Below are 14,097 nucleotides of genomic sequence, written 5' to 3' on the forward strand. Positions count from 1 at the left end.
CAGATAACACTACAGATACCGCCGCGCCTACAGATAACACTACAGATAACACTACAGATACCGCCACGCCTACAGATAACACTACAGATAACACTACAGATACCGCCACGCTTACAGATAACACTACAGATACCGCCGCGCCTACAGATAACACTACAGATACCACCGCGCCTACAGATAACACTACAGATAACACTACAGATACCGCCGCGCCTACAGATAACACTACAGATAACACTACAGATACCGCCACGCTTACAGATAACACTACAGATACCGCCGCGCCTACAGATAACACTACAGATACCGCCACGCCTACAGATAACACTACAGATAACACTACAGATACCGCCACGCCTACAGATAACACTACAGATACCGCCACGCTTACAGATAACACTACAGATACCGCCGCGCCTACAGATAACACTACAGATACCGCCGCGCCTACAGATAACACTACAGATAACACTACAGATACCGCCACGCCTACAGATAACACTACAGATAACACTACAGATACCGCCACGCTTACAGATAACACTACAGATACCGCCGCGCCTACAGATAACACTACAGATACCACCGCGCCTACAGATAACACTACAGATAACACTACAGATACCGCCGCGCCTACAGATAACACTACAGATAACACTACAGATACCGCCACGCTTACAGATAACACTACAGATACCGCCGCGCCTACAGATAACACTACAGATACCGCCACGCCTACAGATAACACTACAGATAACACTACAGATACCGCCACGCCTACAGATAACACTACAGATACCGCCACGCTTACAGATAACACTACAGATACCGCCGCGCCTACAGATAACACTACAGATACCGCCACGCCTACAGATAACACTACAGATACCGCCACGCCTACAGATAACACTACAGATAACACTACAGATAACACTACAGATACTGCCACGCCTACAGATAACACTACAGATACCGCCGCGCCTACAGATAACACTACAGATACCGCCACGCCTACAGATAACACTACAGATAACACTACAGATAACACTACAGATACCGCCGCGCCTACAGATAACACTACAGATACCGCCACGCCTACAGATAACACTACAGATACCGCCGCGCCTACAGATAACACTACAGATACCGCCACGCCTACAGATAACACTACAGATAACACTACAGATAACACTACAGATACCGCCACGCCTACAGATAACACTACAGATACCGCCGCGCCTACAGATAACACTACAGATAACACTACAGATACCGCCACGCCTACAGCTGTAGTGTATTCAGTGATGTGAAACATTCAGAATGTTGCAGATAGACATGTAAGGAGTAGATCTGACGATCATTTAATCTACATGTTAGAGAGACGTGTGATGTACATGACATCTCTGTTCCATCTGAATGTTCAGTAACGCTGCGGCTTCCTGATGAAGTACCCAGCAAAGTGTCACTTCTCCACCACTAACCGTTCCTCTCCTCCTCCTCTTCATCCTCTATTCCAGGCATCATCACAGTCTCCATCTCCTTCTCTGGTCGTTTACACTCCTCCATCTCTCTCTCCTTCCCCTGCTCTCTCCCTTGTTTACCGTCTGTACCGGGATCGTGTGGGTCACCGGGACCTTTGCCGTTGTACTCTGGGTAAGATGCATTGACCGGCAGGTCTCGACCCTCCGTGCTGGCGTTGAGTTTGTTGGCTTTCTGTTGGTCCTCTTCGTCTATCTCCTCTTCTTCCTCGGTCCTCTGTACCTCCTGGCTCGCCGTGTCCTCCTCTGTGTGGCCGTTGCAGGTCACCTCCATCCTGCTCTCCTCCTCCTCCTTCTCTTCCGGTTTATCTAGACCTGGGTCAATGCAACAGATCAGTCAGTCAGTCACACGAATAGCAATCAATACACTGCCGTGATCGCCAAACAGAAGAAAACGGCCTGAAACAGGGAAGGTACTACGTCAACTTATGCAAGAACTGGCAGAAATGTTTTGCTGTAGCGTGCCCTAATGTACACGATCCAAGTCACCAACCCTGGTCCCATGATATATGGTTTAAAAAGAAATATGCCTTTCAGGTCCTTTAAAAACAAAAAAGGAAACAGAATCTAATAGAGGTCCGCAGCATCGTTCTGATCTAGATTAAAGGTGAAGCACAGTCCCCGGGTGGGTTTACCTGCTGTGACATCATTAGCCATGTCCTGTAGCGTGTCAGACGAGGGCGGGGGGGCACAGGGAGGGGCGTCTGTAGTGGTCTCTTCCTCCCCCTCCTCTTCCTCTCCTCCTTCCGGCGCTCCCTCCATCTCCTGAATCCTCTTCTCTAACATCTCTGCCTGCTTCTTCTGTTTCTTCTTCATCTTCTTCTTCTTGTTCTTAGACATCTTCACCGTCTGAGGGGCGAGGAGAGAAGAGGGGCAAGGAAGAGAGGGGCGAGGAGAGGAGCGAAAATAGGGACGACGAGGAGAAGAGGGACGAGGAGAGGGACGACGAGGAGAAGAGGGGCGAGGAGGGGAACGAGGAGAGTTGAGGAGAGGGGCGACGAGAAGGGGGGGAGAGGATACGGATAAGGAGACGGATAAGGAGACGGATAAGGGGGAGAGGGATGAGGAGGAGGGGATATGGATAAGGGGGAGAGGGATGAGGAGAGGATAAGGGGGAGAGGGATGAGATGAGGGGGTAAGGAGAGGATATGGATAAGGAGAGAATGATAAGGGGGAGAGGGATGAGGAGGGGGTAAGGAGAGGATATGGATAAGGAGAGAATGATAAGGGGGAGAGGGATGAGATGAGGAGGGGGTAAGGAGAGGGAGATTAAAATAAATAAAATGGGAAGAGAGAAGAAGGCTTAAGGTTTGGACTACTGTACCATTGCTAAGTGTGAACAGAACCACCCACTCCAACACATTATCTGGTAGATACAGCTGGTAGCAGCCACCACACACACAAAACAACATGCTTTTAGAAATAACACAAAGACTGATAGACTCACTGGTTTGGGTGCTGGAGCTGTGCTCACTGTGAACAGAGAGAACATTTTAGTCAGTGTTATGTCCTCAGCAAAATAACGACTAAACCAGCAGCAAAGGTGATATGTCATATCTGCCTCAGTAATTAGCATGCAGTTTCAGTAGTACAGTGTGCATGTACTTTGTGTGTGTGCGTGTACTTTGTGTGTGTGCGTGTACTTTGTGTGTGTGTGTGTGTGTGTGTGTGCTCTGATTCACACACAGCTCTCCAGTGTCGTGGACCAGCGGGACTCGCACACCATCCCCGACCCCGCCTAAGAGACGGACGGTTATTTCTGCACCAAAACCCAGTGACTCACTGAACACCTATTTTTTATAGCCTTCGTGGCTTTGCATAATGGCCTGTTCTCTAGTGTCTTCTCTTTCTGTTGCATAATGGCCTGTTCTCTAGTGTCTTCTCTTTCTGTTGAATAATGTCCTGTTCTCTAGTGTCTTCTCCTCTTTCTGTTGCATAATGTCCTGTTCTCTCGTGTCTTCTCTTTCTGTTGAATAATTGCCTGTTCTCTAGTGTCTTCTCTTTCTGTTGAATAATGGCCTGTTCTCTCGTGTCTTCTCCTGTCTGTTGAATAATGGCCTGTTCTCTAGTGTCTTCTCCTGTCTGTTGAATAATGGCCTGTTCTCTAGTGTCTTCTCCTATGTCTGTTGCATAATGGCCTGTTCTCTCGTGTCTTCTCCTGTCTGTTGAATAATGGCCTGTTCTCTAGTGTCTTCTCCTATGCCTGTTGAATAATGGCCTGTTCTCTCGTGTCTGTTGAATAATGTCCTGTTCTCTAGTGTCTTCTCTTTCTGTTGCATAATGTCCTGTTCTCTCGTGTCTTCTCTTTCTGTTGAATAATTTCCTGTTCTCTTGTGTCTCCTCCTGTCTGTTGAATAATGGCCTGTTCTCTAGTGTCTTCTCCTATGTCTGTTGCATAATGTCCTGTTCTGTCGTGTCTTCTCCTCTCTGTTGAATAATTGCCTATTCTCTAGTGTCTTCTCCTATGTCTGTTGCATAATGGCCTGTTCTCTCGTGTCTTCTCCTGTCTGTTGAATAATGGCCTGTTCTCTAGTGTCTTCTCCTATGCCTGTTGAATAATGGCCTGTTCTCTCGTGTCTGTTGAATAATGGCCTGTTCTCTAGTGTCTTCTCCTATGTCTGTTGCATAATGGCCTGTTCTCTAGTGTCTTCTCTTTCTGTTGCATAATGGCCTGTTCTCTAGTGTCTTCTCTTTCTGTTGAATAATGTCCTGTTCTCTAGTGTCTTCTCCTCTTTCTGTTGCATAATGTCCTGTTCTCTCGTGTCTTCTCTTTCTGTTGAATAATTGCCTGTTCTCTAGTGTCTTCTCTTTCTGTTGAATAATGGCCTGTTCTCTCGTGTCTTCTCCTGTCTGTTGAATAATGGCCTGTTCTCTAGTGTCTTCTCCTGTCTGTTGAATAATGGCCTGTTCTCTAGTGTCTTCTCCTATGTCTGTTGCATAATGGCCTGTTCTCTCGTGTCTTCTCCTGTCTGTTGAATAATGGCCTGTTCTCTAGTGTCTTCTCCTATGCCTGTTGAATAATGGCCTGTTCTCTCGTGTCTGTTGAATAATGTCCTGTTCTCTAGTGTCTTCTCTTTCTGTTGCATAATGTCCTGTTCTCTCGTGTCTTCTCTTTCTGTTGAATAATTTCCTGTTCTCTTGTGTCTCCTCCTGTCTGTTGAATAATGGCCTGTTCTCTAGTGTCTTCTCCTATGTCTGTTGCATAATGTCCTGTTCTGTCGTGTCTTCTCCTCTCTGTTGAATAATTGCCTATTCTCTAGTGTCTTCTCCTATGTCTGTTGCATAATGGCCTGTTCTCTCGTGTCTTCTCCTGTCTGTTGAATAATGGCCTGTTCTCTAGTGTCTTCTCCTATGCCTGTTGAATAATGGCCTGTTCTCTCGTGTCTGTTGAATAATGTCCTGTTCTCTAGTGTCTTCTCCTCTTTCTGTTGCATAATGTCCTATTCTCTCGTGTCTTCTCTTTCTGTTGAATAATTGCCTGTTCTCTAGTGTCTTCTCTTTCTGTTGAATAATTGCCTGTTCTCTCGTGTCTTCTCTTTCTGTTGAATAATGGCCTGTTCTCTAGTGTCTTCTCTTTCTGTTGCATAATGGCCTGTTCTCTCGTGTCTTCTCCTGTCTGTTGAATAATGGCCTGTTCTCTAGTGTCTTCTCCTATGTCTGTTGCATAATGGCCTGTTCTCTTGTGTCTTCTCCTCTCTGTTGAATAATTGCCTGTTCTCTAGTGTCTTCTCCTATGTCTGTTGCATAATGGCCAGTTCTCTCGTGTCTTCTCCTGTCTGTTGAATAATGGCCTGTTCTCTAGTGTCTTCTCCTGTCTGTTGAATAATGGCCTGTTCTCTAGTGTCTTCTCCTATGTCTGTTGAATAATGGCCTGTTCTCTAGTGTCTTCTCCTGTCTGTTGAATAATGGCCTGTTCTCTAGTGTCTTCTCCTATGTCTGTTGAATAATGGCCTGTTCTCTAGTGTCTTCTCCTATGTCTGTTGAATAATTGCCTGTTCTCTCGTGTCTTCTCCTATGTCTGTTGAATAATTGCCTGTTCTCTCGTGTCTTCTCCTATGTCTGTTGAATAATAGCCTGTTCTCTCGTGTCTTCTCCTATGTCTGTTGAATAATTGCCTGTTGTCTCGTGTCTTCTCCTATGTCTGTTGAATAATGTCCTGTTCTCTAGTGTCTTCTCCTCTTTCTGTTGCATAATGTCCTATTCTCTCGTGTCTTCTCTTTCTGTTGAATAATTGCCTGTTCTCTAGTGTCTTCTCTTTCTGTTGAATAATTGCCTGTTCTCTCGTGTCTTCTCTTTCTGTTGAATAATGGCCTGTTCTCTAGTGTCTTCTCTTTCTGTTGCATAATGGCCTGTTCTCTCGTGTCTTCTCCTGTCTGTTGAATAATGGCCTGTTCTCTAGTGTCTTCTCCTATGTCTGTTGCATAATGGCCTGTTCTGTCGTGTCTTCTCCTCTCTGTTGAATAATTGCCTGTTCTCTAGTGTCTTCTCCTATGTCTGTTGCATAATGGCCAGTTCTCTCGTGTCTTCTCCTGTCTGTTGAATAATGGCCTGTTCTCTAGTGTCTTCTCCTGTCTGTTGAATAATTGCCTGTTCTCTAGTGTCTTCTCCTATGTCTGTTGCATAATGGCCTGTTCTCTCGTGTCTTCTCCTGTCTGTTGAATAATGGCCTGTTCTCTAGTGTCTTCTCCTATGTCTGTTGAATAATGGCCTGTTCTCTAGTGTCTTCTCCTGTCTGTTGAATAATGGCCTGTTCTCTAGTGTCTTCTCCTATGTCTGTTGAATAATGGCCTGTTCTCTAGTGTCTTCTCCTATGTCTGTTGAATAATTGCCTGTTCTCTCGTGTCTTCTCCTATGTCTGTTGAATAATAGCCTGTTCTCTCGTGTCTTCTCCTATGTCTGTTGAATAATTGCCTGTTGTCTCGTGTCTTCTCCTATGTCTGTTGAATAATGTCCTGTTCTCTAGTGTCTTCTCCTCTTTCTGTTGCATAATGTCCTATTCTCTCGTGTCTTCTCTTTCTGTTGAATAATTGCCTGTTCTCTAGTGTCTTCTCTTTCTGTTGAATAATTGCCTGTTCTCTCGTGTCTTCTCTTTCTGTTGAATAATGGCCTGTTCTCTAGTGTCTTCTCTTTCTGTTGCATAATGGCCTGTTCTCTCGCGTCTTCTCCTGTCTGTTGAATAATGGCCTGTTCTCTAGTGTCTTCTCCTATGTCTGTTTCATAATGGCCTGTTCTCTTGTGTCTTCTCCTGTCTGTTGAATAATGGCCTGTTCTCTAGTGTCTTCTCCTATGTCTGTTGCATAATGGCCTGTTCTGTTGTGTCTTCTCCTGTCTGTTGAATAATGGCCTGTTCTCTAGTGTCTTCTCCTATGTCTGTTGCATAATGGCCTGTTCTGTCGTGTCTTCTCCTCTCTGTTGAATAATTGCCTGTTCTCTAGTGTCTTCTCCTATGTCTGTTGCATAATGGCCAGTTCTCTCGTGTCTTCTCCTGTCTGTTGAATAATGGCCTGTTCTCTAGTGTCTTCTCCTGTCTGTTGAATAATTGCCTGTTCTCTAGTGTCTTCTCCTATGTCTGTTGCATAATGGCCTGTTCTCTCGTGTCTTCTCCTGTCTGTTGAATAATGGCCTGTTCTCTAGTGTCTTCTCCTATGTCTGTTGAATAATGGCCTGTTCTCTAGTGTCTTCTCCTGTCTGTTGAATAATGGCCTGTTCTCTAGTGTCTTCTCCTATGTCTGTTGAATAATGGCCTGTTCTCTAGTGTCTTCTCCTATGTCTGTTGAATAATTGCCTGTTCTCTCGTGTCTTCTCCTATGTCTGTTGAATAATAGCCTGTTCTCTCGTGTCTTCTCCTATGTCTGTTGAATAATTGCCTGTTGTCTCGTGTCTTCTCCTATGTCTGTTGAATAATGGCCTGTTCTCTAGTGTCTTCTCCTATGTCTGTTGAATAATGGCCTGTTCTCTAGTGTCTTCTCCTCTGTCTGTTGAATAATGGCCTGTTCTCTCGTGTCTTCTCCTGTCTGTTGAATAATGGCCTGTTCTCTCGTGTCTTCTCCTGTCTGTTGAATAATTGCCTGTTCTCTAGTGTCTTCTCCTATGTCTGTTGCATAATGGCCTGTTCTCTCGTGTCTTCTCCTGTCTGTTGAATAATGGCCTGTTCTCTAGTGTCTTCTCCTATGTCTGTTGAATAATGGCCTGTTCTCTAGTGTCTTCTCCTGTCTGTTGAATAATGGCCTGTTCTCTAGTGTCTTCTCCTATGTCTGTTGAATAATGGCCTGTTCTCTAGTGTCTTCTCCTATGTCTGTTGAATAATTGCCTGTTCTCTCGTGTCTTCTCCTATGTCTGTTGAATAATAGCCTGTTCTCTCGTGTCTTCTCCTATGTCTGTTGAATAATTGCCTGTTGTCTCGTGTCTTCTCCTATGTCTGTTGAATAATGGCCTGTTCTCTAGTGTCTTCTCCTATGTCTGTTGAATAATGGCCTGTTCTCTAGTGTCTTCTCCTCTGTCTGTTGAATAATGGCCTGTTCTCTCGTGTCTTCTCCTGTCTGTTGAATAATGGCCTGTTCTCCCGTCTGTTGCATAATGGCCTGTTCTCACGTGTCTTCTCCTCCGTCTGTTGCATAATGGCCTGTTCTCTAGTGTCTTCTCCTATGTCTGTTGAACAATGGCCTGTTCTCTTATGTCTTCTCCTGTCTGTTGAATAATGGCCTGTTCTCTCGTGTCTTCTCCTATGTCTGTTGAACAATGGCCTGTTCTCTCATGTCTTCTCCTGTCTGTTGAATAATGGCCTGTTGTCTCGTGTCTTCTCCTATGTCTGTTGAATAATGGCCTGTTCTCTAGTGTCTTCTCCTTGTCTGTTGCATAATGGCCTGTTCTCTCGTGTCTTCTCCTGTCTGTTGAATAATGGCCTGTTCTCTAGTGTCTTCTCCTATGTCTGTTGCATAATGGCCTGTTCTCTTGTGTCTTCTCCTGTCTGTTGAATAATGGCCTGTTCTCTAGTGTCTTCTCCTATGTCTGTTGCATAATGGCCTGTTCTGTTGTGTCTTCTCCTGTCTGTTGAATAATGGCCTGTTCTCTAGTGTCTTCTCCTATGTCTGTTGCATAATGGCCTGTTCTGTCGTGTCTTCTCCTCTCTGTTGAATAATTGCCTGTTCTCTAGTGTCTTCTCCTATGTCTGTTGCATAATGGCCAGTTCTCTCGTGTCTTCTCCTGTCTGTTGAATAATGGCCTGTTCTCTAGTGTCTTCTCCTGTCTGTTGAATAATTGCCTGTTCTCTAGTGTCTTCTCCTATGTCTGTTGCATAATGGCCTGTTCTCTCGTGTCTTCTCCTGTCTGTTGAATAATGGCCTGTTCTCTAGTGTCTTCTCCTATGTCTGTTGAATAATGGCCTGTTCTCTAGTGTCTTCTCCTGTCTGTTGAATAATGGCCTGTTCTCTAGTGTCTTCTCCTATGTCTGTTGAATAATAGCCTGTTCTCTCGTGTCTTCTCCTATGTCTGTTGAATAATTGCCTGTTGTCTCGTGTCTTCTCCTATGTCTGTTGAATAATGGCCTGTTCTCTAGTGTCTTCTCCTATGTCTGTTGAATAATGGCCTGTTCTCTAGTGTCTTCTCCTCTGTCTGTTGAATAATGGCCTGTTCTCTCGTGTCTTCTCCTGTCTGTTGAATAATGGCCTGTTCTCTCGTGTCTTCTCCTGTCTGTTGAATAATTGCCTGTTCTCTAGTGTCTTCTCCTATGTCTGTTGCATAATGGCCTGTTCTCTCGTGTCTTCTCCTGTCTGTTGAATAATGGCCTGTTCTCTAGTGTCTTCTCCTATGTCTGTTGAATAATGGCCTGTTCTCTAGTGTCTTCTCCTGTCTGTTGAATAATGGCCTGTTCTCTAGTGTCTTCTCCTATGTCTGTTGAATAATGGCCTGTTCTCCCGTCTGTTGCATAATGGCCTGTTCTCACGTGTCTTCTCCTCCGTCTGTTGCATAATGGCCTGTTCTCTAGTGTCTTCTCCTATGTCTGTTGAACAATGGCCTGTTCTCTTATGTCTTCTCCTGTCTGTTGAATAATGGCCTGTTCTCTCGTGTCTTCTCCTATGTCTGTTGAACAATGGCCTGTTCTCTCATGTCTTCTCCTGTCTGTTGAATAATGGCCTGTTGTCTCGTGTCTTCTCCTATGTCTGTTGAATAATGGCCTGTTCTCTAGTGTCTTCTCCTATGTCTGTTGAATAATGGCCTGTTCTCTCGTGTCTTCTCCTGTCTGTTGAATAATGGCCTGTTCTCTCGTGTCTTCTCCTGTCTGTTGAATAATGGCCTGTTCTCTAGTGTCTTCTCCTCGGTCTGAGGCTGTTAGAGTTAGCGCTACTGCAGCTCTCCCTCTCAATGTCACCCCTACCATTACAGATGGATCAGCATCAGACAGCTAGATAAAAGGGTTAGTTTCATCACTTCAACACCACACCAGAACAAAGCCCAGTCTCATCTCAATCCATATCTACCATCAACTACTTTTTTCACCTAAACGTTAGGCTCAGTCTTTAGATATCAAGTCTGTCAGTGATTTGCCTCTGATGCTTGTGTCTGAATTTCCCTATAAAACTCTTGATGTACCAGCAAAACAGGAATCCAGACAATGAATGAATAACCTTAATGTTTTTCCCTCTTTGTTCTGATCATTCTCCTAGACTGGCTGGTGATCCCAGACTGAAACGCTGAATGTCTGGCTCGACTTGGCAGGGCTCGCTCTTTTTGTTCAGAACATTGGGACAAAGCACCATACAAAAAAATATATGATCCTTTGAAGAGCTTATAATTAAGAGCTTTGAGTGAAAAGCACTAATTAATACAATCTCATTATTCACCAGCATGCCAAGCCCTGATGGTAATGCTATTATGTCCATGTTGATACAGCTTTCCAACACTGCACCGTGTTCATTCAAAATGGTGGATGCGAGGGGTCAGTTACCAGCAGCCATCTTCCTGACATAGTGTGTGTGTGTGTGTGTGTGTGTGTGTGTGTGTGTGTACCTGCGGAACCGGAGGGGGGTGGAGCTCCAGTCCTCTGCCATTCCGTTGCCTCGGCAGCCATCTTCCTGACATAGTGTGTGTGTGTGTGTGTACCTGCGGAACCGGAGGGGGGTGGAGCTCCAGTCCTCTGCCATTCCGTTGCCTCGGCAGCCATCTTCCTGACATAGTGTGTGTGTGTGTGTGTGTGTACCTGCGGAACCGGAGGGGGGTGGAGCTCCAGTCCTCCGCCATTCCGTTGCCTCGGCAGCCATCTTCCTGACATAGTGTGTGTGTGTGTGTGTGTGTGTGTGTACCTGCGGAACCGGAGGGGGGTGGAGCTCCAGTCCTCTGCCATTCCGTTGCCTCGGCAGCCATCTTCTTGATGTAGGGCTCGTTGACCGTCAACAGGATGTTCTCTGGCTTGATGTCTGTATGGATGATCTTACACTTGGAGTGAAGGTAGTCCAGGCCCTGGAGAACCTACAGGAGGGCAGAGGATCAGTAAGACCACGGCTGTATCTGAGGGTTTCAACAATGAGGAAACATTCCCCAGATTCCAGTTGGAGGACTCCTGGAACCATGGAAACTTTTGGTAAAGTTTCTGGAATTTTAAACCCGCTTTCAATACCAATTACTAACAGTTTCAGAGTTAAAATTCTGTTGAATGTTTGTTTTTGCTATCAAAATAACCTGGAACGCACCCAACCTGGAACGCACCCAATGTTGTGTGAGAAATAAGCTGAGTTGTTTTACCTGTCGTATGATGCTCTTGACGCAGGGCAGAGGAAGGCCCTGGTAGTTAGACTTGATGATCCACTTCAGCAGGTGATGACCCAGAACCTCAAACACCATACAGACATCTGACAGGGGAGGTCAAGGACCTGTACAGGACTAGTACAGGACAAGTAGAGGACAAGTACAAGACTAGTAGAGGACAAGTACAGGACTAGTACAGGACAGCATGGGAGAGGTGGGAAGCCTAACTCAAAACACACACCCCCTTGTCATTCACCCTTTTGCATTTGGCTTACACCTACGCAATATAAAATGTCAACACCTAAAAGGTTCTGCCAAGAACCAAGATGGAAGTAGGCACACCAACCCAGAACTCATTACCAACTCTTCAAGAAGCTAGGACATGCTGGGACGGAGTCTGGGAGTGTTGCCTGGACACCCAGCTGTGATCAGGATGTAACGGTCTCTAGCTAGGCGAACAGAGAAACTGTCAGAACTTTGGGCATCCGTGTGTGTCCTCTAGCTGGAATGTGTTGTGTTGCCAAACGTCCAGACAACGCTGGCCAAACGTCAGCAAGGCAGGGACACATCTGTGTGTCCTCTAGCTGGAATGTGTTGTGTGGCCAAACGTCAGCAAGGCAGGGACACATCTGTGTGTGTCCTCTAGCTGGAATGTGTTGTGTTGCCAAACGTCCAGAGAACGCTGGCCAAACGTCAGCAAGGCAGGGACACATCTGTGAGCCACCAATAGTTAGTGGCAGGACTTGGGCAATTAATCGTTTAACTTCTTTGGGACAGCGGGGGCAGTATTGAGTAGCTTGGATAAAAAGGTGCCCAGAATAAACTGCTTGCTACTCTGTCCTAAAAGCTAGAATATGCATATAATTAGTAGATTTGGATAGAAAACACTCTGAAGTTTCTAAAACTGTTTGAATGATGTCTGTGAGTATAACAGAATTCATATGGCAGGCAAAAACCTGAGAAAAAATCCAACCAGGAAGTGGGGAATCTGAGGTTTGAAGTTTTCAACTCTTTGCCTTTCTAAGATACAGTGGAAATGGGGTCATGTTGCACTTCCTAAGGCTTCCACTAGATGTCAACAGTATTTAGAACCTTGTTTTATGCTTCTACTATAAAGGAGAGGGGAATGAGTCAGAGGTCTGGCAGAGTGCCACGAGCTGGCCACGCGCATTCACATGAAAGGTAGCTTGGAACATTATTGAAGATTTATGATAAAAACATCCTAAAGATTGATTCTATACTTCGTTTGACATGTTTCTACGGACTGTAATATGACTTTTCGTCTGAACTTTCGCCTGGACCTGCCAGCGCGTCGTCAGTTTGGATTGTGTACTAAATACGCGAACAAAAGGAGTTATTTGGACATAAATGATGGACTTTATCGAACAAATCAAACATTTATTGTGGAACTGGGATTCCTGGGAGTGCATTCTGATGAAGATCGTCAAAGGTAAGTGAATATTTATAATGCTATTTCTAACTTTGTTGACTTCACAACATGGCAGATATCTCTTTGACTTGTTAGGGCTCTGAGCTCTGTACTCAGATTATTGCATGGTGTGCTTTTTCGGTAAAGCTTTTTGAAATCTGACACAGTGGTTGCATTAAGGAGAAGTTTATCTAAAGTTCCATGCATAACACATGTAATTTCATCAACATTTATGATGAGTATTTCTGTAAATTGATGTGGCTCTCTGCAAAATCACCAATGTTTTGGAAGCAAAACATTACTGAACGTAACATGCCAATGTAAACTGTGATTTTTGGATATAAATATGAACTTTATCGAACAAAACATACATGTATTGTGTAACATGAAGTCCTATGAGTGCCATCTGATGAATATCAAAGGTTAGTGATTAATTTTATCTCTATTTATGATTTTTGAGACTCCTCTCTTTGGCTGGAAAAATGGCTGTGTTTTTCTGTGGCTATGTACTGACCTAACATAATCATTTGGTGTGCTTTCGTCGTAAAGCCTTTTTGAAATTTGACACGTTGGCTGGATTCACAACAAGTGTAGCTTTAATTTGGCGTATTGCATGTGTGATTTCATGAAAGTTAAATTTTTATAGTAATTTATTTGAATTTGGAGCTCTGCATTTTCACTGGATGTTGGCCATGCGGGACGCTGGCGTCCCACATATCCCAGAGAGGTTGAGGCTCATAATATTGACCAATAGTAACACACTGATCCGAGTGAGTACGGAGTACATGGAATATGCCGGTTCTCTCTTGTTGTCAGTTTTCATACTATGTTGAGCAGCAGTGTTGTCGTGGACGTTTAACTGAGGATACGAGTTCCGTTGATGCCAGAGATCCTGAAGTCATCCAGTAGCTGAACTACCCTCTCCCTGCTGGGGTCCTTCTGGTCCGTGTTCCTGACCTGGAACACACACATCAATACTAATCATATTGAGTACAAGTGAGCGACTGAGTGACTGAGTGAGTGAGTGTATGTGTTCCTCACTGATCTCAGCAGCTTGATCTCATCCAGGGCTGTCTCAGTGTAATGCTCTGCACTCTTCACCACCTTCATGGCCACAAAACACTTCCCCCTGGAAATACAGGACAACATATGTTACACAATGAAACACCAATAAGCCTCTACCACTTTAACGGGCCTTTACTCAGCACCATTTACACAGACAGAACTTACTGTATGTCCCAGGCCAACCACACGGTGGAGAAATGTCCCCAGCCCAGCTTCCTGATCACATGGTATCTACCATTGAACAGGTCTCCTATCTTCACATGGTGGTAACCTCCTGCAATAGTAACACATATTAGTTGGATGTGTGCATGTGTGTGTGTTGTA

General features: G+C 44.9%; 1 protein-coding gene across 4 annotated transcripts in view; it reads right to left on the reverse strand.

Annotated features, from left to right (window-relative positions):
• LOC139553976 (SRSF protein kinase 1-like) overlaps window positions 1-14,097 on the reverse strand; it is a 73,925-nt gene that overhangs the window by 11,346 nt on the left and 48,482 nt on the right. For 3 of the 4 annotated variants that reach the window (XM_071366825.1, XM_071366816.1, XM_071366833.1), the window contains 8 exons: window positions 13,939-14,047; window positions 13,750-13,837; window positions 13,578-13,665; window positions 11,277-11,383; window positions 10,838-11,003; window positions 2,986-3,011; window positions 2,174-2,387; window positions 1,482-1,853 (listed from right to left, as the gene is read on the reverse strand). In XM_071366825.1, the coding sequence (XP_071222926.1) occupies window positions 1,482-1,853; window positions 2,174-2,387; window positions 2,986-3,011; window positions 10,838-11,003; window positions 11,277-11,383; window positions 13,578-13,665; window positions 13,750-13,837; window positions 13,939-14,047 (1,170 nt within the window). The remainder of the gene's footprint in view (window positions 1-1,481; window positions 1,854-2,173; window positions 2,388-2,985; window positions 3,012-10,837; window positions 11,004-11,276; window positions 11,384-13,577; window positions 13,666-13,749; window positions 13,838-13,938; window positions 14,048-14,097) is intronic. The other variant, XM_071366841.1, reaches the window with a different exon arrangement.

The sequence above is a fragment of the Salvelinus alpinus genome, chromosome 2 (genome assembly GCF_045679555.1).
Source record: "Salvelinus alpinus chromosome 2, SLU_Salpinus.1, whole genome shotgun sequence".
Taxonomy (NCBI): Eukaryota; Metazoa; Chordata; class Actinopteri; order Salmoniformes; family Salmonidae; genus Salvelinus; species Salvelinus alpinus.